This window comes from Pantherophis guttatus, chromosome 1, assembly GCF_059756535.1.
Source record: "Pantherophis guttatus breed Tessera chromosome 1, ASM5975653v1, whole genome shotgun sequence".
Taxonomy (NCBI): Eukaryota; Metazoa; Chordata; class Lepidosauria; order Squamata; family Colubridae; genus Pantherophis; species Pantherophis guttatus.
In genome coordinates, this window is record NC_142063.1 from 154,118,783 (window position 1) to 154,144,957 (window position 26,175).

Consider the following 26,175-nt stretch of genomic DNA (forward strand, 5'->3'; position numbering starts at 1 on the left):
AATAGAGGAAGCCAATAAAAATTTCAGTTAATATTTTCAATGTAAACTTTTAGAGAAGCAAAGGTTGCAGTGGAAACTGTGTAAAATGACTTCTGCTTCCCTGAGTCAGGAAGGAAAACATTGTTCATTTAGTGGGATTTTGTTGAAACAGCATGTTGGCAAAGCAGGGGTATCAAATTAAAGCAAGAATAAAATTTTATAGCAATAACAATAGCGTATATATATATATATATATATATATATATATATATATATATATATACACCACTTATATACCGCTTCAGAGTCTACAGGTTTACAGAGTCAGCATATTGCCCCCAACAATTTGGGTCCTCATTTTACTGACCTCGGAAGGAAGGAAGGCTGAGTCAACCTTGAGCCGGTGAGAATTGAACTGCCAAATTGCTGGCAGTACTGCATTCTAACCACTGCGCCATCACGGCTCATTTATACTAGTGTTCTAAATGATGGGTGTTTATCATTTTCTAAAAATTTGAAAGATTACTGATGGCTGGTACAGAACAAGGCTTGCTTCTTGCTGTTCTCATGTTGGAGATATAAATCACTTGATCACAGAGAATGGAGTCTTTCTTAGGCTGCAGCAAGACCCCAAATCAGTAAAGGAGAATATTTGTAGGTCAGAGTTGAAATGGGGTGTGTGTGTTCCTTGATGCTCTCTAAGCTTGGTTGTTTTCTTGGAGATGTTTCTTTAACCAAATTGGGTAATATCATCGGTGCTAGTAGAACCCAAAGCCCCTTGAAAGAGAAATGCAGCTCACAAAACTTGATCTTTCTATGTCCAGATTTCTGAACAATGTCTTATGATCTTAAGGTGATTCATCTGGCGATATGAGTATATATGCTAGCTTGTTTAAAGAGCATCACATCACAGGAAAACGTTTACTTCTTCTGGAAGAAGATGATTTGAAGGACATGGGAATTGTTTCCAAAGGACACATCATTCATTTGAAGGTACCTAAATTGCAAACTTGGGGTGATCATCAAGCTATGAAAAAGACAGCTTGTTTCTAGTATTAAAGTCTAAAGCTGACAATCTGTGACAAATATAATTCCAGATTTACTAAAATAAAAATGACTACATACAAAAATATTTCATGAGATGCTGAGATTTCAAGCATGTATTTATGACCATTAATAAATATAACCATAAGTCTTTTTCTTGTATTATTTTGCACAACACATGTGCAACTTGTCATCACAGAATTGCAAATACATGCAAAAGTAGTTGTGTGTGCAAATTGTAACCTTGATCATGTTTTAAAATCTGAGGGGAAGCAAAGTGTTGGTGAATCAGAGTTCAAATGCCAATCACTTTGGGCAGTGTTATAAAACTACTTCTATTAAATTTCTGTAGACACCGTGCAGCAAGACCATAGCTTAACAGATAATGCCTGTCCTCAGCATCATCCATCTTATTTAACCAGGAGATTTGCCATTTTATAGTCTGCCTGTAAAACTGCTTTCACTCAGAATCGGTACCACTCTAGTCCAGTCTGGCCATTTCTAAGATATTTGCATCTTGATAAGACCCAACCAGGTTTGGATGCTTGGCTCTAACAGCTAGTCTGCATTTCAGTCACCACTGCAAAACTTCACCCACCACTTAAGGCTGATCATGTATCTGCTCTCCAACACCAGCAAGTAAGATTGCTGAGCAACAGAAAGAATAAAATGGTGCTCTAGGACAGGGGTCCACAAACTTTTTAAACAGGGGGCCAATTCACGGTCTCTCACACTGTTGGGGGGGAGGACCTGCTGGGTGGGTGTGGCTAGGTGGTCAGGTGACTGGGTGGGCGTGGCCAATTTAGCAGTCCATTAAACAATACACACAAATTAAACTTTAATTTGTTATGCTTCTGGGGGTGGAAAGCAGGTTAGTAAAGGGATGTGGCTACCTTGGGGGAGGGGGGGAGGGACTTCTGTTTGTGTGGGTGTGGGTGTCTCTCTCTCCCTCCCTCCCTCCCTCTCTCTGGAGGCTGGGGTGACCAAAAACGGGCCCGTTTTTGGCCTCCTGAGGCCTCTGTGTGTCCCGTTTTTGGCCTCCTCGGCCTCCAGAAGGTAGATGGGGGTCAACAGATAGGTGGGGCAATGTGGGCGGGGCATCCTCGTGGCTCTGCGTGGGCTGGATTAATGGCTTTGGTGAGCCGTATCCGGCCCGCAAGCCATAGTTTGAGTATCCCTCCTCTAGGAAAAGACTGTCCAGAAAGTGCTTTGTTGCCCCCCCCAAAAGTTGAATATTTTATGAGATCTCTACATGAGAAATTGTTTGCAGCCAAGTCCTGTATTTAACTTTCTATGTTCTTTCCTTCTTAGACTGCCATTGAGAAGCTATGTCAGGATTTCTTCAATATGTTTCATTTTCCACCCCTTATTAAGGTAAGTAGGGTGTGTCCTTGTGTGTCTAATCAGTATTCTATTTTGATTAAATGGGAAATGCATGGGAAAAATTTATACTAATATTTGCTAATACTATCAGCCAAATGTAAAAGACTATCCGGGCTTAACTATCTTGAGAAGAGTCTGCATTTGGTTGTAGCTATTAGAGAACTCTAAATCATTCTATGCTCTTGTTTCATTGGAAAGAAAATATCAATACTGGCAGAAAAGTGGACAATTGATCCAGCTGGGTCAGAGAGTGCCAGGCCCATCAATCTAGACTGGGACCCAATACCATATTACAGAAATTTATTATTAAATTTTCATATAACTTTTAACAACGCTGTATCATTTACCAATTAAACAATCAGCATTCATGCCCAGAATTCTGCAGGGATCTCTATCACCTACAATTTCTTCCAGATGTTTGCTAGGTTCTTAGAGAACACCAAGCCATAGTACAATCAATTTGATTCTGGCTGAAGGCAGTTTGTGAACCCATCCATTCCAGTTTAGCATTGATTGTGAGCCATGTAATTTGCCTTGCTGAATAAGCAGTTCTTCAAAAAAAAAACCAAAAAAAAAACACACACAACCAAACCCAGTATTGTGAATTAATTTGATGACCCACTATTGTTGCATGATAGAAAAGTAAAATCATACAATAGGTCTCCCTTTTTCTTGCCATATGACTGGAAGTTTGGAGTCAATTACAATATTTTACGAATTATGATGTACTGGCTGTAGGGAGGAATTGCTTGAATCAGGTGAGGGAAACTTGCATTGCTAGCTTATAGTTCCAGGTTTTGACAATTTGGTTCAACTGTTACCCACTGATATGCAGATGCAGTACATAAGGTTTTGTAGAACTTCTCAACTTCTTAAGATTTTTTTATGGGAGGCAAACTAAAAAATTCCCTACGAGAAAAGGGGAAGATCAAGAATTAATGCATGAGATTGCCTTCCAGCTGCACAATTCTGGATTTCCCTGTTGGGATTCCTGATCACTTTTGGCCCTGCTGCACAGGGAATATCTGACACCTCCCTTAGAGTTTTACAGGCTTGCTTTTAAAGCCTGAATAACACAACATTGTTTCTTACGCTCAGGATTTAAATTGAGCCAGACTGCTTCAATCATGTGCAAAATGGTGAAATATTCAACTCAAATGATAGCATTGTCTTGAATTTAAAACAACAACGGACATTTGAAGTGAACCAGAATGACTAATTGTTCTTTCTTGTGGCAGGATCCTGCCAGTGAAAATGAGGCCAGTGAGGTGAAAGTGCTGAATCTGGAGCTTGTTTTTGGCTACCATTTAAAACCTGGAAAGGGTCCTCAGGTAAATAAATGAATATTTCCTTTTGTTTATTTCCTTATGAAGCAGAATTAATCTGTCCTTAAAATCTTCACAAGATACTTCTTCATTGTAACATGACTCCTCTTTCTGTTCATTTTGTGGTAAAAATGTAATCACAATGCAGCAAGGTACAAAACTTGTTCTGTCAGACTCACACAGAGCTTTTCCTGTGTAGGCACTTTGGTACAAAAACAAAAATCCTCAGTGTGCAAAACTTGCCTAATTTCGTAGAGATGTCAATAAGTTGAAATTCAAAATGATAACTCATTCTATTGTTTCTGCCTCCCTTTCTCAGAGCTTATCTGTGACTTTATAAAATTGGAAATAGTTGATATATCTAAAGTGAAGAACTGTGATTTAATGTCACTTTAGGAGCCAGAATGTTAAAATAATTTAAAGCTATGGTTAAGGTTTTGATTAAAAGTCTTGATATTAAATGATGTTAAATGATGCTGATGTTAAATTGTAATTCTCCATTACAGACATAACGTTTAACTGGGCTTTGTAAGAAAGATAATTTTGTTTTCACTTTGTGATACTGATTAGGGTTGTGGGATGTTGTTGTCGTGCTTTCTGGAACTACAGCATAATGCCCACATGCCATAAGATGGGCCTACATCCCAAAGATAGATAGATAGATAGATAGATAGATAGATAGATAGATAGATAGATAGATAGATAGATAGATAGACAGACAGACAGACAGACAGACAGACAGACAGACAGACAGGAAGATAGACAGACAGACAGGCAGGCAGGCAGAGACAGACAGACAGACAGAGAGCTTGCAGTACACTTTGCTTACACGATCAGTTTATCTTTATAATACAACTTTAGCATTACAGGTACACCTTTTTACAGGTAAACCCTTGTTTAGCAACTATCTTGTTTAGCAACCATGCACAGTTACGACAGTGATGAAAAAGCAAGTTGGTGACAAATCTTGGCATTTATTTCTTTTATAGATCAGTAAAGCAAAAGCAAGCAGCCATGGCTTCACTTAGCAATTGCCTTGCTTAGCAACCACAATTGTTGGTCCCAATTGTGGTTGTTATATTAAAATTGCCTGTTCTGGAATTCTGAACTGCAAGAATGTATTTTGGCATGTTTGCTTATAGAGCTTGAAATTTTGTGTTTGGTTACATAATTACTTGAATAATAAAGTCCCGAGGATGCCAATTTTACTATTTCTGATTGTTTGGTGATGAGCAATTTGAGATCAAATCTATCAAGATAGATAGACCTCAGCTGAGACATTTGCACCAGGAAACCTGGGATACATTAAATATACACTGATCTGTGATTAAAATTCTACATAGATGGATGTTGAAAACTTAATCCAGATACAGGCACTTTAAGCTAAAGCAAAACTCTTAACGTGAATTAATTTTGAAGGCTCAGTTTTGCTGTTTGGATTATTCCTGGAATAAGCCTTAAAACTGAATATTTAAGTTTTAGTGGTGATAAGAAGAATGTCTGTAAAGAGAAGAGTACCATGCAAGCTCTATCCATTCCTGAGTACTGTATTTTTCAGAGTATAAAATGCACCTTAGTTTTTGGGGAGGAAAATAAGAAAAAAGCTGATTGGCAGGTAGATCAGCCTCCCAGAATACCCCCAATCAGCTGTTCCCAGAGGTGAATTTTAGCAACAGATTCCTTGGTTGTGAGCTCTGTGTCTTGCTTTTTTTTTGCTTTTCTTTCTGCCTCTGAAACTTCTGAAACTCCATTTCAGAAAAAACTTTTTCCTGCTTCTGAAAGCCTCTGAAACAGAGCTTCAGAAAAAAAGCCTCTGAAGCTCTGTTTGGGGGCTTCTTTTCTGAAGCTCTGTTTGGGGGCTTTTTTTTCCTGAAGCTCTGTCTGGGGACTTCTTTTCTGAATCTTCGTTTCTGATGCTTTTTTCAGCCTCTGAAACCTCCATTTGAGAAGCTGGGCAGGGCTACATTCGGAGTGTAAGACACACCCAGTTTTCCACCCTCTTTTTGGGGGGTAAAAGGTGCGTCTTAAATTCTGAAAAATACGGTATATCAGATTTGGCCATGGTGATAAATCCCTTAATATATTTTATGTAAGACTAACTTGTTTCAGGAAAGCTCAGTTCACCCACTTAATGAACAAAGCAGGTTTTATGAGACTGGTGTATGTGACTCCCTTTTTAGTGCATTTCCACTGATGGCTATTTGTATTTCTTGGCAAAACTCAAGGAATGAAAGTGAATTTGGTGTAATGATTAAGCTGTTGGCCTTGAATTTGGGAAAGTACATAAGGGTGAATCTAGATCTATAAATCAATGAATAAAAAAATGATGAACCACAGACAGTAACAAAATATGCTTGAGACCAATCTGTTTGAAAGACTCTGCAGGACTGAAGATTTAGTTCCAAAAAAATATGCAGGAGTAGAAACACAGCAATTGTTTGCAACTTTTTAAAGTGATTGCATCTTTTTCCAGCATCACATGGATTCTGGGAAAAGACTTGGCTTGTTTAAAGCAATATTTAAAGTGTTGCTGTGTTTTCACATGGTCTAAAGAATCATTTTGGAATTGAATTTGAAGAATTGCAGAGTTCTATCTTTTATGATAGATTTTAATTACTCTATATTTTAATTATGATCTTGTAGATTATATTTTTCCTGTATGTTTGTTAGGCTCATCTTATACTGCTTTGGAAAGAGATGCACAAAATAAATCCAATAAATTGTTAGTGGAGTTTATTCCCCCGGCTTCACTTCAATTCTGTAAGGGATCATAGGTTCATTACTGAGTTCTGCTATACAAGCAATATAGAACATAATCAGATAACTTTAAAGTTATCTGATTATGAGATAAGAACTAGGTTCTTTAATAATTTCTGAGCAGTTGCATGATTTATTGCTTCAGTTCTTAGATTTATGGAGAGAGGGGTAGGGGTAGGGGTAGAGGTGGAGAGGGAGAGGGGGAGAGAGAGAGAGAGAGAAAGAAAGAGAAAGAAAGAAAGAAAGAGAGAGAGAGAAATGAACATATGTTTCAGCTTCCTTCCTATAATCAGGCCATCTTCTACATGAGAGCAAACAATGATGTAAAATGGTACTAGCTTAAACATTATTCAGGTTCCTGTTTATTCAGTACTGTCTCAAACCCTGACTGGAAAACATTTTGGGAAAACACCTCTGCTGGTAACTTTAGTCCAAATCCCAATAAAATAAGAACATTCAGATTGAGAACTAAAACTCATTTACCTAGAGATAGAGAAAAAAAAAAACAACCATTGAACTCTTTCTACTTGTTCCTTTCAGCCAATTATTGGGAATTCTGAGATAGGAGTCCAGTTTTGTTCACCAGAATCTTTTCATTTGTAGGGGGGATTGAGATTCAAGAGAGGCTGTCTGCTTGGGGTGGATGGGGGTGGGGCTTGAGGCAATAATTTGCATACATTCTTCCCACTCCCTACAACTTTAGGGTTGCTTCCCTTGATCAACAGTATTTTCAGTTCAGCTAGAGAAACTTTTCACAGCAGAGAAAGGAAGAGGAATCGGTGAAAATTTCTGTTATATGATCTTCCACTAGCGCCACTGGAAGTCCCTTGAGAATAATGGAGCATACGGGATCCCACGCAACTCATTCTATCTGAAAAATCTACTCCAATGTAGAAGAACCTGCCTAGAGGAACATTATGAAAATCTCTACCATGACAGTTTTACAAAGGAAAAAGAATAGCTTCAGAAGAGCATAGACCACCCTATTCTTCAGCAAATAGTTGAAACTGTATTATTTCTAGATTGTTCACAATTGACAGTTTTAGGAGGAGAGCTAAGAGAAATAATAATGAAAAAATAAGAGAAATTGTTGTTAACAATAAAAAAATATTTAGAACATTCTACAATCTACATGATGAATTTATAGAGATCTCTACAAAATGTTTGAACTGAATAAAAACAAAACTTTGGCAACTTGAAAAATGCACCTTTTAAACCCTTGAGATAGTATCTCAAATATATTAGAAAGATAAAATGGGACTCTATAAACACGTTCATCTTAAAGTAGGCATTCAAATTGGAAGCCCATCATGACAACATCGCTATACAGTATAGCATAATCCCAACCTTCTAACTTTTCCTGTTCTTCACAGAAGCTGCATCCGTGCAAGCAGTAAGGTTTTTAAATATATCTTCTTGCAGTCACTTAGGCGATGGAAAATCCTGAAAATCATGGGTGTTTCTCTTTAAACAATAATTTTCCTTCATAGAATTTCTCCATCTAACCCACTGAAACCTGCTGTTTTAAAAGGGCTTGAGACACACAGCTATTCCTAGCACCTAAACAAGTCATTATTATGCATAAATTCCACCTTACAATACTCAAAATAAAGAGAACAGCAAGCAAAGCATTTTTCTTTTATTTAAAAAAAAACTACAGCCTGTTTTAATTGCATTCAAGGACTTAATTCTGCCATTCTCAGCCAAAATTGCATTAGATTTGGGATGCTTTCCGACATCTGGTAAAAGTCCCTGCAGTACAAAAACCCCACAACTTAAATATACTGATGCTTCACTCTATTTGTTTATTACTTTTAATGAAAATCTTTTCCCTGATACTATTAAAAATGGGAATCAATAACAATAACAACAACAACATCAACCTGCTGTTTAGCAATCTTTTCCTGTATTGGTGAATACTTGGCAGCAGTCTCCCTCGACCCAAGACAGAGGCCATTGTTAAGGCTATAACACATTTACATATTTTGCAATAAAACATCAGTTATTTGCATTACTGTGTCAAGTTTTATTTGATTCTTTCACCTAAAAATGACTCATTTTCCTTTCTTGTATTTTTTTTTAAAAAGCCAAACTACTCTAAGCTTGTTTGAGAATAATCAAAAATTGCCCATTTAGCTAGAAGTCATTTTCTTTTCAAAAGGCAAATGTTATTTAATCTTTCAGCTGCTCATTGTGCCATCATAAATACTTTCTTTTCAGCACAGTTGTGGGGACTGAAATGAGCCCACTAATTGCCTCCCATTTCGACTGACATGTGGTGGTTTAGTGGAAAGGGAGCACAGCAGGGAGAAGGAAATAGGAGCCTGAGAAAATGAGAGCTAATTATTTTCCCTGCCTCGTGTCAGGCTCTGTGTCAGCCTTGTTTTTACAAACTGGAAGGTTTAGCACTAAATAAAACAAACTGGCGTCATGTTTTTATGTACTGGCAGTGTCATGGAAGCAGCTGCACATCTCAAAAGACAATATAATGCCTGCGTTCGCATGGACACCATCTGACAGCCACCGTGAGCCACGGCTAATGAGGATATCGCAGTGGTGCCAAGTGAAAGGTGCTGAATTATGTATGATTCTTCATCAGGACGGCAAGCGTCCTGTACATCATTATGAGACATTGTTTTGCTGAAAGAGATTAAAACATTCTTAGTGCCAGACCCTGCAACCTAAACAGGCGCTGAGAGGTTATTAACGGAATTTTGAGGGAGAGTTTCTTACAGATTTCTTTTGAGTTGTGGGGTTTTTTTTAATCTCATCTCTCTCCTCTCTCTCTCTCTCTCTCTCTCCCCTTCCTCACGCCCCCCCCCCCTCTCGTGGGACAAAGCAGTGGTGGGTCATGACACTATATATAAAGAAGAGAAGCAAATTAACCATACTTGTGTTCTCTTTTTTTAAATCTGGCATATAAAATGTAGTGTAGCAGCGTTCGCTTTAATGATAAATAACCCAGGTGCTAAGACTATAGATGTTCTTGTTCTTATCGCCTTTAAAACAGCAGGCTTCGGCAACTGAGATACCTCATCACAAAGAATGCAAGGAACAACTGGGGGTTCAAATTATTAACGTGCTACTACTTTTGCACCAACATGACCAGGCCTCCTTGTTTAGGGCCATAGGCCTCTGAGGTTGCATTTTGCAATGCCGGTTTGCCAACAGTTCAATTCCTCCCCCTGTATTTTTTTAAGTTTACCACAATATAAATCTGAATTATACTATCATGCCTTCTAAATAAAATCTTCTGAAAGAACTCATTCCTCGTTCTAGTTATAAATGTACTGTAGCACAAACTATAGCAGAGTTCTGTGAACCTCGACTACATTCATAGTAGAGTTCAGCATCTGGACGAATGTTGCTGGTGGCTAACATTAAAAAAACAGCTGCTTTTACAAAATGGGTTGTCACTATTTGACAGAGACAAAATAAGTACAGTGGCTACCCACAATCACCTCAGGAACAATGGAAAATCCTTGGATTCCACTCAAAGGTCACCATACCCATGGCTGGATGGCCATTTCTGGAACCTGAAAGAGAACTCCTCTCAGAAAAGTTTCTTCCTCTGGCAATGAAAATAAGATGATCACAATGATGATAATAATAATCCAAATAACTAATAATTTGCTGGCCTTTCTTGCCTGCTGGAGTTGGGCATCTCACTCAGCTTAAAGATCAGGTTTGCCTTGCCTTGCCTTGAAGCTTTGTTTCCTTCTTGCATCATCCTTCAATAGCCATTTGCAGAATGATTGGATTCGCTCCATGTGATTCAAAGCTTTGTTTTGCTTTTCAGTGGGAGTACACTTGTCTCACTTCTATAGGATGTATCCAGTTCATTTGTATTTTAAAGAGCATCATTCTTACCCCCAGTGCTATGAGTTGCTCTTCAGAGCATTAAATCACAGGATGAGGATTGGCGATTACAATTAGAATGGTGCACCCCTCCAAAAGGATTCAGAAGTACTTCCGATCATGCATGAGCTATTCATTAAAGCAGCTTTGTCTTCTTCTGAGTGAGCCCAATAATAGATGCCACTGCTTTAAGTACCTCTCAAATGAGTTGACTCTCAGCAGAGAGGTCCATGTTCATGTAAGATCCAAGGCACTTCTTCCCAATATTTGCAAACCATGTACAGTTCTACTTATATTAAATTATTGAAATACAATTTATAGTAAATTCCTAAATATTAATGTATTTTCTCAGTAATATTTAATATATGGTATCACTATCATGTTCATCAGGGTTACTTTGCCTTTTCTGTCTTGTGACTTATAGATGACAAAGCCATGATGGATCAAAGATTGCTTAAAATGGGAAGATGGAAGCTTCAGGCCAGTAGACAAGTTCTGTATTCCCAGAAGAAAAATGTACTTATTCCAAGGCAGTATTAATAGGATATGATCAATGACCATAATGACCAGAGTCACCAAATTAAGTGAATTATGGAAGACTGGAACTCCCTAAAATGCAATTTAGTTATCAACATGCTAGTAATGAAATGTTATTTGTAGTTATTTTCGTTAACCTAAATTAGCAAACAATGGGAGGAGGGGGAGGAGAGAGAGAGAGAGAAATGAAAACTTATGTTTCACCTCTTTGAATTGTTTGTAAAAATAATCAAGGCAGGATACAAGTAAACAAATAAATAAAAATAAATAAATTAGAGACATGGAACCTTTATAAGCTATTTTCCATTTATATAGAGTAGCAGTGTTTCCTATAGGATCATTATGTTTCAACCACCAGAAGCTATTGCTGGATTTTTTTTTAAAAAAAGTAACTGGACTTATCTACATTTACCATCATGTGTTTTCATTCTTTAAACCTCTGGCAATATGCAGAAATGAGTACTTAGAATTCCTTCGGCCTATTAGAATGAGACTTATGGACCAGCATAATGAGAAAAGGAAGAAAACGCATTGAAATCTAATCTTGTACTTACTTAAATGGGAGTAACTTTCAGTGAAATCAGAAGACTTGGCTTTTGAGATTGCACTGCAATACCTCCACAGTTCCTTGCTTTGCTTTGACTTGTGAAGACTTGCCATTTTCTCTTGTCGCATATTCAAAGAATTCTGTTAAACATTCATCCCCCCCCTTCATATTTTAACTTATCTTCAGTAGTTCCATGGAAAAGATTTCCTTTCTTCCTACGCTAAGAAGATTGTCGTGATGGTGATGCCACTTAATCCCACAACAAAACTTCAGCTGTACTGTTGGTAGAACACCCATCACCTGCTAGCAATAGGTGTGGAGAGTAAAGTTACACTTACCATTTAAAACATGCTTTTGTCTCCCACTGTATTCTATAGACCACCTTTTAAGATTATACCACAGAGTCAGACAGCCGTAGCCTTTCATTTTTATACATGAAGAGAATGAACAGAGAAACGTTTCTGTATTCATACGTTAAAAATAGGCAGCAAGTCTAAAATGCATATAGTTAAATCTAATACATGAATTATACTGTTGATCCTATTCGGCAACATATCAAGCCATTGACACTGAAAAGCCCTGCTTTATACTGGCAGGATATTTTCATTTCGTATCCCTGAAATATTTGTCCTTGGACTGACTCCATAAGAGGTAATGGGGCATTGCTAACTGGGGTCTAAGAGCTTTCTTTTGAGGGAAATGGAGTACCAAATCCCTCGGGTTGGGATTTTTTTTCAGGCAGCTCTGCAGCAATGCCTGATTAATTATCCTGACTATAGCAATCCGTGTTAATATGGAATGCAGGAGGGAGGCTGGAACATAAAATGGTGGGAGGGGGAGGAGGCTGTATGTATGTGTTTGTGAAATTTAGCCTAATTCAGTTGTGAACAAAAAAATGTGAATCTGTGGTAACAGGATAGTTGACTTGCACACCGAATGTCCTTTCTAGAAGCTCAGGGGAATTACATCCAAATTAGCTGAACTACAAAATGGGATTACAGGTAATCCTCACTTAATGACCATCCACTCAGTAGCAGTTTGAAGTTATAGCGGCACTAAACAAATGATAACTGTGCCCAGTCCCTAAAGTTACAGCAGCTTGGGTGCTGGGCAGGCTGTTTACACTTACGATCATGCCGTTTTCACAATGCTTTGGAAGGCCTCAAAGGCTTTCCAAAGGCTTTCTAAAACGTTGCAAAAATGGCATGAGCAATCTGGACAATGGCCCAAATGGCTTTGGGAAGATCTGGCATAGCCAGCAGCTGCCTGCATAGACACAAGATACACCTCATCAGCAGGGGGAGGAAGATGGAGAAGGTCAATTGGGGATAGCAGAATCGGCAGAACAGAGAGTGGTGGAAGCAGCTGGGGCTTTCAACTGTGGCACTGGGGTGGCTGGCTATGGCTTGGGGCTTGGGGCGTTATTCTGTGGTGGCAAGGGCAACATGAGGGAAAAGAAGAGGCCTGGGGATGGTGGCAACTGGCTGAGACTACTGAAGGCCCCAGGTCTCTTTCTCAGCCCCAGTACTGCCGCCTCCACCACTACTGGCAAGGAGTGCTGCGGTGTAGGGCAGCCAAAAGGGCAACGAGACAAAGGGAGTCAGGGATTTAAAAGCAGAAATCACTAACAAACATTAGCTAGATTGTATGAGTATAGATCTGAAATGTAATACATCAAAGACCAGATAGTGTTTGAGACTGAAAACAGAGTGAATAATTGTAAGTCAAACATAAATGGCAAAAAAAAAAACCAAAACCCCACCCTAAAGCAAGTACCTGTTTTATGTACCTTGAAGGAACATTACTAAAGATGGGGAAATGGATGAGAAGATTTAAGAGAGGCATATACTAGTAAAAAAAAATGGTGATCAGGATACAAATGATAATGGAGAAAGAATGTGTCAAAACAAATCAGAAATGGTTATATCATATCTCTGGTCACAGTCTTATTTGGAACTGGGTGCGAGAAGAAACGTAACAGTATCTTGAATGCAGTAGGAATGGAACACTTTCAAAGTGTGGGGAGCAAAGAAGAAATAAGTTCTTTAAAAAGCCCATTTGAAAGAATAGCATTGCTTAATGACCATGGCATTTTCTTAACTACGATCGTTTGTTTAACAATCATGAAAAATCTAAAAAAATAGAAAAACGGTCACATGAGTGTCTCAACTTAGAATTACGCAATTTATGACTAGATTTTTGATACTACCGCTCTATATTTGCTTTTCCAATCTTATCCTAAACATTAATTTCTTTGGCTTGCCACTTCCTATTCTTTTTTTGGCACTTTGTATAACATGGCTTACCTTAAAAGTGAGAGTAGTATATATGTATGTAAAAAAGTAACTGAACACTGATTATTTCAGAAACACCCAAACATAGATTGTTCTTGCTCTGTAGGGAAGCACATTTCCAGTATAAAGATTTTAATTTGGTGCTTAAAACTTATTTTTTCGGAGACTTGCTTCTTCCATTTTTCTTCCTGCCCCACAGCGCCAGAATATTAGAAGAGAGTCCAAATTCCTTCCCTCACTTATTTATACATCAAATTTGTATAGCCTTCCACCTCACAAAAAAAGTGACTATGGGTGGCAGAACAAGTAACAAAATAAAAAATAACCATTATTAAAATATTAAAAAGAAGAGAGTGGATGTTAACTACAATAATGGAGCTATCTTGGAATGATACCAGTCCCCTGGGACCCCCAGACCTGACGACATTTTGGGTTTTGTACCTTTCAGTGGAAGAGAAATACACTTGGGAAATGGTATTGTTGCCACTTCCGGAGACCAGCCAACAGTGATTCAGCTTAAAACATACATCGAACTAGCAAAGTAGATTGCTTCTTCTCATGTGACAGAAACTCAAATAACTTTTGCTTTTCAGGCTACTTTTTTATTGTTTCATCATCATTAAAGTTCAACTCTATATACTTATTCATAAAAACATATATAATTACTAATATGGGGGTGATGGCTGGAGAGACAGGAGGAGAAGCTTTGTATTCATAGCAGAATCCACTGCAATTTAATATTTTGTATTTTCTTTCCAAAACTAGGATTGCAAATGGAAAATCTATATGGAAATGGATGGGGATGAAATTGCAATAACATATATAAAAGACGTGACGTTTAACACTAATCTACCCGATGTCGAGATTTTAAAAATGACAAAGGTAAGTTTGTAGTTATGGTAATGTTTATGGAGATTCTCAGTCATCGAGGTCATGGTTGTCCCAAAAGTGCTTTTTCAAGAGGCAACTGGACTTTCTGAGACCAATTCTGTGGAGAGAGGTTTTCCGATGGACTGCAGGGGGCATGGATTTGCATGCTGCCTGCATCCCATGGATGGGACTTCGCTTGTTTGTGCAGCCTTGTTGCTGGCATGCCATGAACTGGTGTCGGTCCACAGACCTGGGGTTGGGACTCCTGCTTTAAAGTACATTCTTCAGGGAGTCTAATACACCTAAAATACAATGTTTTGATCAATCAACTTCAATCTCAAATCTGAGATTGATCCATTAATACATTTTAATACGTTTTCAAATGTTGGTCACTTGGAGCCTGTAGCCTGTAGAGCTATGTAACGTTCAGTGTCTTGTCCTTGGACAAAAACCTTATTGCAAACCACAGAAACTGACTTGGAGTGTCATGAATCTGAGATCAGTGATAGATGTTCCTGATGTGAATTAGATCAGGGGTCCCCAACCTCTGTGCCATGGTCTTCTACCAAGCCATGGCCTATTCGGGATTGGCCATGCAAGCAGCTGGCCGGAACGCTCATGTGCACAGCTCATCTTTTGTGGGCCTGCAGACAATCGCACATGTGCGGGCCACCATGCTGCTTGTGCAACAGCTGCATGAGTATGTGGCCCAGTTCCCCTCTCCCTTCCCCCAGCTGGGCTGCCAAGCCACAAAGGCTGGGGACTGCTGAATTAGATTAATATGCACAGACTGGATTTCATTCTGCTATGTGATCCCAACAGTTCCCAACATTCTCTTCTTCTTTAGTAAGCTTATTCTGTTCCAACAACTTGGTCTTTAAATGAAATGGTCACTAAGTGAATACATGTCAGAGAGAGAGAGAGAGAGATGCTGTGAAAATCACTGGTTGCTGCCATCTTATGAAGTGCTCTTGCACAGTGTCTGGCATCCAGCCAATTTTTCCTCCTTTTGTTGCTCCCTCATAGAGCTGAGAGATTGCCCAAACAAGCGATCTCTTCCTGAGTTGCTTTTCTCTGCAGTGCAGCACATCCCTAAAAAGTGCTAACCACAAGCTCAGCTCTGTGACCTTAATTAGTTCATTAGAACCCTCTGGCCAGCTGGCGCTGCTGCCTGACTAGACCTTAATCAGTTTCACACTGAGGATTTTTGTTATCATGTGCAAGAAATTTGGTCATAAATGCACTCACTGGTCAGAAAAAGAAATACCATTTATTACTGTCATATTTGGGAATGGTTGCTAACCAAGGTGGTCTCAAAAAGGGAAGTAGCTGAATTGTGTTGCTGCAGAAATGTTCTGGAAGCCGGTGACCACAGAGGTACATGTCTGCCAAGCCTGTGGAGTAGGAAGGCGGAATTTGGCTGTGTGTTCCCTGGTGATAGTTGATGTGACTGCAACTGAAGAAGCTAATTCTTCATTTGTGACCTGATGGGACAATTTATTTATTTTTAAAAATTAAAATCATTCAGCTTTAATAAAGGCAGCCACAGCCATAATTTTGACATGAATAACATTATAAAACAGTGTAGCTTTTAAAATAAAGTCAAAGAAAGTTAATGCTAAATGTCCCTCAGATTAAAATCCTAGTTCCTGAAGGAAACTCTGGCTTCAGAAAAATTCCATCAGTTATTAGCTATGACTTATAACAAAGGAAAATATCTTACAAAAATTGCCCCAGAAAAAAAGTGTACAAATTATAAGGGCTAAACACAAACACACAAGGTAACCAATTTGATGAAGCTAGCTAAGAAGGTATTTCACACTCTATTCCAATATTTTATTTTTAGAAGGTAAGAAGAATGTTGCAGTTCCAGTTGGAGTAGCATTTAGTTATTCAGTTAATTATAATACAATTTTTTCCAATAAACCCCAATTAGGATCTAGAGATGAGATAAACTCTATTTATGCACTGGGTCTTTCCTGGTTCTTCATTCAGGCCCCCTCTGCAGCCCAGTGTCCCTCCTAAAAGCTGCACCTGAAAATCCAAAGATTTCCCCTAAATGACACAGGCTGCCTTACATGCAAGTCATACCTGACCTAGCTCTTTGTATTATTTGGAATCATCTGAAAGTGTCGTGATTTTTATGACACCAGATATGCATGGATTAAAAATTTGTCACAATCTTCCTGCCAGATCTGGCCTTTAAAAGGGATAGTGGGATCTGTCAGTCAGTGATATTAAAGCCAAGGGGAAAGTCTTATAGAAGAACAACCTCAGTTTAAGGCACAGTAACAGCTACAAGGCTAACCCGCGGAACCATTTCATAACAAATAATTTTGGAGGAATTAGGTAATTCTGTTGCTGCAATTTAAACATCATTACATAAATGCCTCTGCATTGCTGTTATTTTAACTAACCTAGACCTATCTGCAGAGAGTTGAACAGACAAGTGATTGAATAGAAAGTGAGGCCTACATTTAAGAAACCTTACATCACTTCGAGACAAGGGTGTGTGTCCACATTCATGTAAATTCAAGAGTGTGAATGTGTATGTATGAGAGAGTGACTATGTATTTATCAAACATGTCTCCAGGATTAAGGATGAGCAACTAAGCCATTCAAAATTCTCTTTAGAGTTCCTATTGATTTCAAGTTCTGACCGCATAGATTGCTTGCTTCCAGTCTGGGCACCATTTGGCTCCAACAGGATAGCTTTAAGGATAATTATTCCTCTAGAACAGGGGAATCAAATTTGCAACCTGCGGGCTGCATGTATCAAGCGCTGGCTACGCCGATGCCTGGTTTAGCAAAGGGGGGAAAAGTCACGATATGTCAGGTGATGACTCCATGACAACACGAGTTTGACACCCCTGTTCTAGAGTTAAAAGGTTCCCCATCCCAGATCTGTCTGATCCCGTCCAGAGGTTTTTCTGGTTCACTGCAATGATGCTGAGTGGTGATGCTAAGAGAAAGATCTATGATCTAAAGCCAAAGCAGGGGTACCGGACACATCCTAAAGAATAGGATGTGACATAGCTAAAAAATGAACTGCATGAGGTGTTTCATAGCATACTGGGATATGAGCACAGCATCCCTTTAAAGCAGCTACATCTTTTTTTGGATTTCTGTAAGATGTGGCCAGAGTTGATTTCTCTTTTTTAAAAAAAACATGGCTGCTTTAAAGAGGTGATATGCTTGTTCTCTGGCATGTTTGGGAACCATCTCTTTCAAATCATTTTTGAAGCATGCAAAACTCTGCTAATTAGTAGAATTTCCCTTCTGAATATGCATAACCCTTCAGAATGAGAAATTGAGAGGGGATTCTCCTTGGCCAAATTTAGATTCAAACAGAAAATTAGAGCCCATTTCTTTTATATGCTAAAATTACAGCCCAACAGCAATGATAAAATAGATTACAACCTTTGTAGAAATTTTCCACTTTTTCAATATATATATTTAAAATGTGTATGTTTTAACAGAGGTCACACATGTAAAAGTCCTCAGGTAAATAAAACAACAGCCCCTCCAAAGTTGGAGGAGCAAGGCAAAGGATGCCTAAATGTTGTGGTTTTTTTTCTTGCAGCCTCCATTTGTGATGGAGAAGTGGATTGTGGGGATAGGAAAAGATCAGACTGTCGAGTGCACAGTGACTTATGAGGTTAGTGTTTGAAGTAAAATAAAAGTGAGTCATTCATTCTGCCAACGTGATTGCACAACGAGAAACCTGCATTTCTAAATTTTAGGGCTCACTTTTGTAAACGTTTGTAATTACTTTTAAATGACCAATTTCCTATAAATCTGAATGCTATAAACCGTGTTCAGACTGCTCACTGGGAAAACTTGATCACGTAAGTTTTAAAAAGTTTCTTTTCTCTTTTTTCTTTTGACTAACAGTTGTGGTAGGTAACATTTATTGAAGGGAATCGCCTTTCTTATCTTTTTGACACATTGCTAATTAGCAGAGATACAACAGGAGAAGGGAAGGGGCATGAAGGAAAATATAAAATAAAAAAACGGAACCAATTTAGCAACATATAATAGGGAGGGAATTAGTCTTTGTATGAGTAGGGTTTTGGATATTTACAAAAAAAGAAAGGTGTTTCATAAAGACCAATAGGATACTTCACACTGAGGTTAATAATTGAAATCTCAGCTCTATCTGTCACAAGGATTCAAGCAGTGAGAGAGGCTGACAGGGAAATTCTGGCCTTGCATGCCTCAGAAGTGGAGAAGAGCTGCTCTCTGTGAACTGGGAAAACAACCCCGGGTTCCTTTCAGACTGCAGCCTCCTCACAGGAATTAGAGACTGGTAGCAAGTTTAAAGGGACCTTGCCACAAGCAGAGCCCGGCAACCAGAAATCCTTAGTGTCTTCTTCCTCTTGCAGAAATGATTATTGACTTGAAGTGCCATAACTACTAAATGATTCTATTAAAACCCAATCGTTAAAAGAATGTCCATCACTGCTTGAGGCGGAAGGGCACAAAGAAAAAATAAAAATTACAACGCACCGAAAAACGTGACTTATGGCCATTTTTCACACTTACAACCTTTGTGGCATCCCCATGATCATGGGATGAAAATCCAGATGCTTGGCAACTAGTTCATACTTATGACCATTGCTTTGTCCCAAGGTCATGTGATCCCCTTTTGCGACCTTCTGACAAGCAAAGTCAATGGAGAAGCCAGATTCATTTAACAACCGTCTTACTAACTTATCAACTGCAGTGATTCACTTAACAGCCTTGGGAAGAAAGGTTGTAAAATGGGCCAAAACTCACTTAACAAATGTCTCACTTAACAAGAGAAACTTTGGGCTCAATTGTGGTCGTAAATCGAGGACTATCTGAACTATCTGTTTCAGAATCAAACATTAAAAATCTGGACAAATTGGGTGTGTTCTTGTGGGATTCTGAAAAAGAGCTTGTTTTCCTCTTTTGGATAGGCTGATGTCCACTCTCCCAAATCTACCAAACACATCCAGCAAGTGCAATGGAGTCAGGTGAAACTGCAGGATGAAGTGAAATCAGTACAGCTGAAAATACAGACATCTCTCCCAAACGTGGAAGGCAACCCTCGGAGCAGATCCAATTCCAGTAAGTCAATTGAGGCAATGTTTGGAGAAAGAGCAAATTCCGGAGAAAGAAAACCTTTTCAAAAACCGGCACGTCCCCCGAAACAGGGGTGAAATTCAGCCGGTTCTATCCGGCTCAGGCGAACCGGTAGCAGCGGCTGCGAGAAGCTCCGCCCACCCACGTGGATGTCATGACATCCCTTTTTTGCGACGATTTCAGCCTCTATGCATGCACAGAAGGCTTTGTGCATGTGTGGACACACACGCACGAGCGAAGCAAGTGTGCGCACAGCGCGTGCACATTTGCAAACTGGTAGGGAAGGTAAGTGAATTTCACCCTTGCCCCAAAGCCAGACTTGTTAAGAGGGAAAGGGTCTCTCTAAAGCAGCATTTCTCAACCCCAGCAACTTTAAGTTGCTGGCTGGGGAATTTTGGGAGTTGACGTCCACACTTGTTAAAGTTGCTGAGGTTGAAAAACTATGATCTCTAAAGTAATCCATTGGCTTCTAGGTGGGGACTGGGAGGCCTAAGGAAATGTAAAAGGTTGGCCTGAAATCTCCATCCATTTTGTACCCTCAAACTGTGTGGAAGCAATTTATTTATTTATTTATTTATATGCCGCCCTTCTCCGGTGACTCAGGGCGGCTTACAATGCGTTAAGCAATAAATTTGGGGTCTCTTTGGTTTCTTTGTTAGGAGATAGGAGTTTCTTAAGGAACCAGTAGGGTGTAGATAATTAAGAAACCCATTTTGCCTCTTATAATTCCTGAGTACTCCTCTCCCACCCCTGGGCCGGGCCAAGCCGACTTTTGAAGTGAGCATCTTGTCATGTTGCACATAGACGGGAACAGGCGGTGAACAAAACAGAATTTGCACATTGCTCTTCTAGAATCCTAGCTGAGGTACATTCACACTTGCATCTAAAACCCTATCTCTCTTTTGTCTTTAACCATCCATTCTTTAGTCATGATCTTAAATTGGATTATAGTATATTTTTATTAATTTCCTGAAGTTGCATGCCTAAAACCCTCATCTTCCAATCTGCTGTATTCCTTACTGTTTGAAATAAAAATAACAAATACAACTAATATATTTGTAGCAATCAAATGTTCGGAGTCTAATGCAGTGCAGTTTTTAAACCTTTTTATCTAAAAGCCCCACCTATCACTCATTCAAAGGGTCTGCAGTTCATCAGGAGAGAAACAAAAGCCTTGCTTTTGCAAAGGGCATTTAATATTTTTTATGTTTATTTGTCACTTTCATTTTTTTACAACTCAAGGAGACATGCCTAATATTCCTTCCTCGTCCTATTTTCCCCACAGCAGCAACCCTATGAGATAGGTTGAGAGAGAGGGACTGGCCTAAAGTCACCCAGACAGCTTTCATGCCCAACAGAGGCCCAGAAATCATAGCCTTCTTGTTTATAACACCTTAACAGTTCTGGCTCTCATTTATACAGAAAGAGACATTCTGTTAATTATGTCTTATTATTTTCAGTAAGTTTTAAAGATGTAATTAAAGTTGTAATGACTTGTGTCCCACTTGGAGTACTTCTGAATTGCACCTGTATCATCAGTTTTGAACCAAAGGATAGTGATGAAAGGTGTCAGCTCTAAAGATCTGTGATGTGCTGTTTGCGTAGGGGTGGGGGTTGTGTTGGGAGTATGTGTAGTTAACAGAAAATCTGTCTAATCAGTGAGGTGGTTAAAGTTACATTGCAAATCTCTGCAATTAAAATCATCATAACAGTGTCTGAAGAACAGAGTTCAACTGTAGAAACATTATACCTTGAAGATGCACTTTCAGATAGGGAGTTCATATACTCTCTCACACACACACACTCTGTGTGTGTGTGTGTGTGTGTGTGTGTGTGTGTGTATGCATGCCTTCCAGTCAGTCTTGACTTTCGGCAATTGCCTGGTCAAATCCCTGCAAATGGACTTGGCAAGATTTTTGGAAGTGGTTTGCCTGTGCCTTCTTCTTAGTTCTGGGGGACAATGACTGGCTCAAAGTCATCCAGCTAGCTTCATGCTTAAAGTGGGACTGCAACTCACCATCTCTCAATTTCTAGCTTTGGTGCCTTTAATTACGACACTCCATTCGAGATTGCAAGGAAGAGTCAATCCATTATGGGTCCTGGAGCAAATTAATGACTCCAGTAGCTACAGCTATCAAAGGGGTAATATCAGGATCTTATCAGATCTCTTGTGACTACTTGGGATTAAAGTTGATGGTGCCTTTGTTTCATTCCAGGTATTGACTGCCAATGGATGAATGCATTGAAAATGCACCGTGTGACAAGCAGTCCTTCTCTCCAACATTCCCGTCCCCACAGTCCCAACAACTTAACCCATTTTTTACCCTACCTTCACAATCAAGACACTTACGCGGCTGCTGTGAGGCGGACTTCAGTGCCCACTACCTATCATATTACCCCGCTCATTCAGTCAAGAAGCTCATCGCCAACAACCTATTTATCATCTTTACATCTGAATTCCAAGGGAAGCAGCAGCTCCAGTGCAACTTCGACTTCGGATAGTCCATCGGAAAGAGGCAGCTCCAAAACCAGAAACAGAAATAACTATCACAGCAGTGTCTCTCCTGGAGGGGCAGCAGCTGGAAAGCGTTGGGTAAGAAACCCAGCTACTCCAGGGACACTGAGAAATGCTGGGAAATATTCTAGGTCTTCCCAGTCAACCTTCAATCAATATCAACATCTGCCAAGGACGCATGAGAGAAAGCACCCTCATTACCCGCAGCAGCACAAATCAATACCAGGGATGCCCTTGAAAACTGAAGCAGAAGAAGAAGAGGAAGAAAGCAAAGTCAGCGAAGGCGGATGGGTGAAAGTCAATTATTCAAAGAAATCTTACCGACATTCTGTTGGCAAACAAAACAAGGAGAAACCAAAAGGCACTGGAACACTTCAGAGAAAATCCCGTTGATGCTTTTTCAGAAATAGGTTTTATTTTTTATTGCACAGAGCACTGACTTTCCACGGAGAAGGTTTGAAATTGTTCTTAAAATAACTGACAACGAATGTGAAAAGGGGGAGCCTGCAACAGAAATCGCCTGGGAGGAATGACATTAGCACAGCCTTGGGTTCTGTTGGAGGCTTTTTTAGCACATTGTAAGCCTGATATAGAGCACAAGATGTCAATTCTCTCTTTCCTATGAAACAACACTGCCAAAGCATCTGACAGCAGCTGGATAGCATTCTTGGGCCTGAAGCAGGGGCCTCTTAGGGTCCAAGAAGGACTAAGGACCCTGCCCACACCTCTGGTGTCTGAGACTCCACCAAAATGGTAGAGCTAATCAGGTGCAAAAGGTTCTGTTTTTTTTTAGTGTGTCTACTTTTAATCAGGTACATTTTACTTAAGTCTAGTATTTCCATTAGTATGATATTCTAGTTCACCATTCTTTGTTATTTCCAATACTCTGATCCAGTATTGATACAAGGACAAAAAAAAAGTGCTGCTTAAACTTATGAATGGAAAAAGGAATGACTGCAAAAGTTATCATTTCCATATTTTGAGTGCTTGAGGTTGTCTAATGAATTATTTTCTCCTTGGCTTGATTTTGTAGCAGCACCTTCAAGCTACTACCTCAATCCTCCATTTAGCGATAAGCCCCAATCTAATTCAATTGGAATTATTTTTATGGTTAGGGGAAAGTGTTAACAGCTTCCTCAAAGAAGCAAAATAATATAAGAAAAAAGGCCTAATTATTTTTGGTACAACTATTTATTAACCTAAGGTAAAAATCTTATTCATGGTATTTAACTATACTCTGTGTGTTGTCTTTAAGTAATAAAAAGAAACATAATACGTGTATGCAGTATTTTGCAATTCCAGTGAACTTGAATATTTGTTTTCTTGGACATACCTGCAAGAAAGCAAATTCCAGTGGGATTTTCTTTGAAATAAAGAATTAGGTGATATAAAATTAATTCATTTCTCCAATTGCAATTTTCAGAAAAATAATGATATTATATTAGATTCCATTTAGTAAAACCTAACTCCTAACTTAACCTTCCCCTTTTGAATTATAAGGAAAGGAAAATGTTTTTAAAAATATTGTTTAAAGTAATTTGATACTTAGCCGAGGAAATAAGGAATAAATGTATCTTATTTAACATATCTTTTCTACTTCTTCATGTAGTAGCAGGTTTTTAACAATAGCAAAGTAAACCATTTCAGCCAGCTGTAAAACTAGCGGTCTCTTCTCATTCAAGGAGCTATTTCTTTGATTGGCTCAGGTCTCTCCTATTTCTAGGAAGAGTGGTTTCCTAGGGGTAGTGCAGGTGCTCCCTATTTGTTCAGCAAATTATTGGAGGAGAGTTTTATAGATGTATTTATTTATTTGGTAGATGTATATGGCCATTCCCTCTCACATGGGCAACTCTAGACAGCTGACACAATAAAATATCAATTCAATCAGGATAAATAAATTATACAAAGCAAAAGAAGAATGTATATCAAGCGCAAAGCAGTCAATAACAAAGAGATTCAACTGACAGGCTCAGCCCCCTCCCAACCTTCACACTTGACAGAAAAGCTGTGTCTTAAGGGTTTTATGAAAGGCTAGCGGGGTTGGGGGACAATCTAATCAACACTATATAAAAGCTCTCCTGGGTATGGCTGCCACTTGTTCTTTAAACAGGAGCTGTGAGATCAGGAGGACCACAAAACTGTGCACTGATTTTGACAAGAGTAGTGCAATTCCACCCAGAACTAAAGATGGAAAAATCACCAAATCCAGCAGGCCCTAAAAACCTGGATAGATTTGAAACCTGTTCTTCCCCATCCAGTTGTCCAAAGCCTCCAGCTACAAAGACAGAACCTTCATAGCATTACTTGGGCAGCCCAAGACCAAAGATATACATATGATATCACCAGCCTTCTGATGTTACTTCACCCCATATCTCTGAATGACCTTGTCCAGAATCTTTATGTAAATGTTAAAGAAATGCGGGTAGAAAGTCAAGCCCTGAAGAACCCAGCAAAAAGTGCACATGGACTTAAACCTCTCCACAACCCATTAATACTGACTGGAATTTATTCCAGAGGAAGGGAGTAGAACCTGCAAGGCCATGTCCCCTGAAGGGTAGCATAACTAATAGTACTGAAAGCTGCAGAGAGAACAAGGAGATACACTAACCCCACTTATTATTTATCACATTTCTACTCTGCCTATCTCACCTAAGTGACTCTTAGCCCTTGCAAGCTCTGTTTGTTGTCTTTGAATTCATGAAGCTCTGAACTCACGAAAAAGCAGATTAAGGGTTGAAAGAAAAGGGAGAGAGAAATGATTATAAATAATTGAAATATAGCTGAGAGATGTTGTTGTTTATGTGTTGGGGCAGCTACCTTCAGAATTTATAAACTCACTAAGGTGGATTATCAAAATGTCCAAACCAATTCCGGGCTTCCAGGCCACAAAGAACACATTTCACTCCCTGTGGGTTAAGCTCACATTCCTGTTCTTCAGCTTTACTACACTCACTACTTCAAGTCCAGCAATATGACGGTGCTTGGCTCAAGTAGTTGGCCGTCACAAAGAAAGAGAGAGAGAGAGAGAGAGACCCTCTCAAAGCTCTAGTAGGTGTATTTGCGTCAAGGGATGAGAATAAGGTAAGATTTTGGCAACCCTCATTTGCAGCCTTCTCCTCACCTACACAACATCTAGGCTGCAATCAATGCTAAAAGAAAGACGAACAGTGAGAATAATGTATGCTGTGGTGGGTTAAGTGGGCGGATGTTTGCAGCATCTTAATTAGTGAACAGGCATGCGTTACTTGGCTGCTTTCACTCAGGAATCTAAATATGGATAAAGGGGCAGAAAGAACATGTCTAGCTTAGCACAAATGTGAAGTCTCTCCATCACTGTATTGCCAAAATGATCAGCACTGTCCCTGGCAGGCTGTTACCTTAAGCACTGCAACATTCTATAACCAAAGATCAAGCGAGTTTAAATTTCATACCAAACATAAATGGTTGTGGTTTCATTTAATTTACACCAAAAAGATTAGAATTCCTGATATCTGTAATCCACCTTCTTTGATGGTTTAGTGTGATAGCATTGTTTGCACCTTTGTATTTTAAGAAAACTCTCCCCGTTTCATTATTTTCGTTCTTTTACTTATAGCCTAAAATAGCAGCCTTTTACTGCCAGGGAATTTGATGCCTTATAGCTCGGTCAAGCTAATTTATATGCAGACAATTATGTCAATAAATCCACTTTCTTCTTCCCTGCAAGAGAATGGTTGCGTGAATTTTTGTCTCCAGTAACTTCCTCCAATATACCTGACCATATTTGGTGATCAGGAGTCTGTTCAGGTAGCCTGCTTGGGCAAGAGATCAAAACCTTCCACCAATGACTATTATCTGGCAACTTGCTGAGCTGATTTAATGAGATGAAGTTGCTCAGAAAGACTTTGTTCTTCCATTTCCTCCTGTGAGAAATCACTCAAAACAATGACCTCTACAGGTTGCTGTTCTTGGAACAAT

At 39.2% G+C, this 26,175-nt stretch overlaps 1 protein-coding gene across 3 annotated transcripts in view; it reads left to right on the plus strand.

Moving 5' to 3' along the window:
- The window catches only part of MAP3K20 (mitogen-activated protein kinase kinase kinase 20), a 108,302-nt gene extending 82,379 nt beyond the window's left edge, over nucleotides 1-25,923 (plus strand). For all 3 annotated transcript variants that reach the window (XM_034427530.2, XM_034427539.3, XM_087882021.1), the window contains exons 14-20: nucleotides 833-972; nucleotides 2,335-2,397; nucleotides 3,645-3,737; nucleotides 14,490-14,606; nucleotides 18,178-18,252; nucleotides 19,538-19,688; nucleotides 21,920-25,923. In XM_034427530.2, the coding sequence (XP_034283421.1) occupies nucleotides 833-972; nucleotides 2,335-2,397; nucleotides 3,645-3,737; nucleotides 14,490-14,606; nucleotides 18,178-18,252; nucleotides 19,538-19,688; nucleotides 21,920-22,611 (1,331 nt within the window). In that variant the 3' untranslated portion in view covers nucleotides 22,612-25,923. The remainder of the gene's footprint in view (nucleotides 1-832; nucleotides 973-2,334; nucleotides 2,398-3,644; nucleotides 3,738-14,489; nucleotides 14,607-18,177; nucleotides 18,253-19,537; nucleotides 19,689-21,919) is intronic.
- Nucleotides 25,924-26,175: the final 252 nt, after the last annotated feature.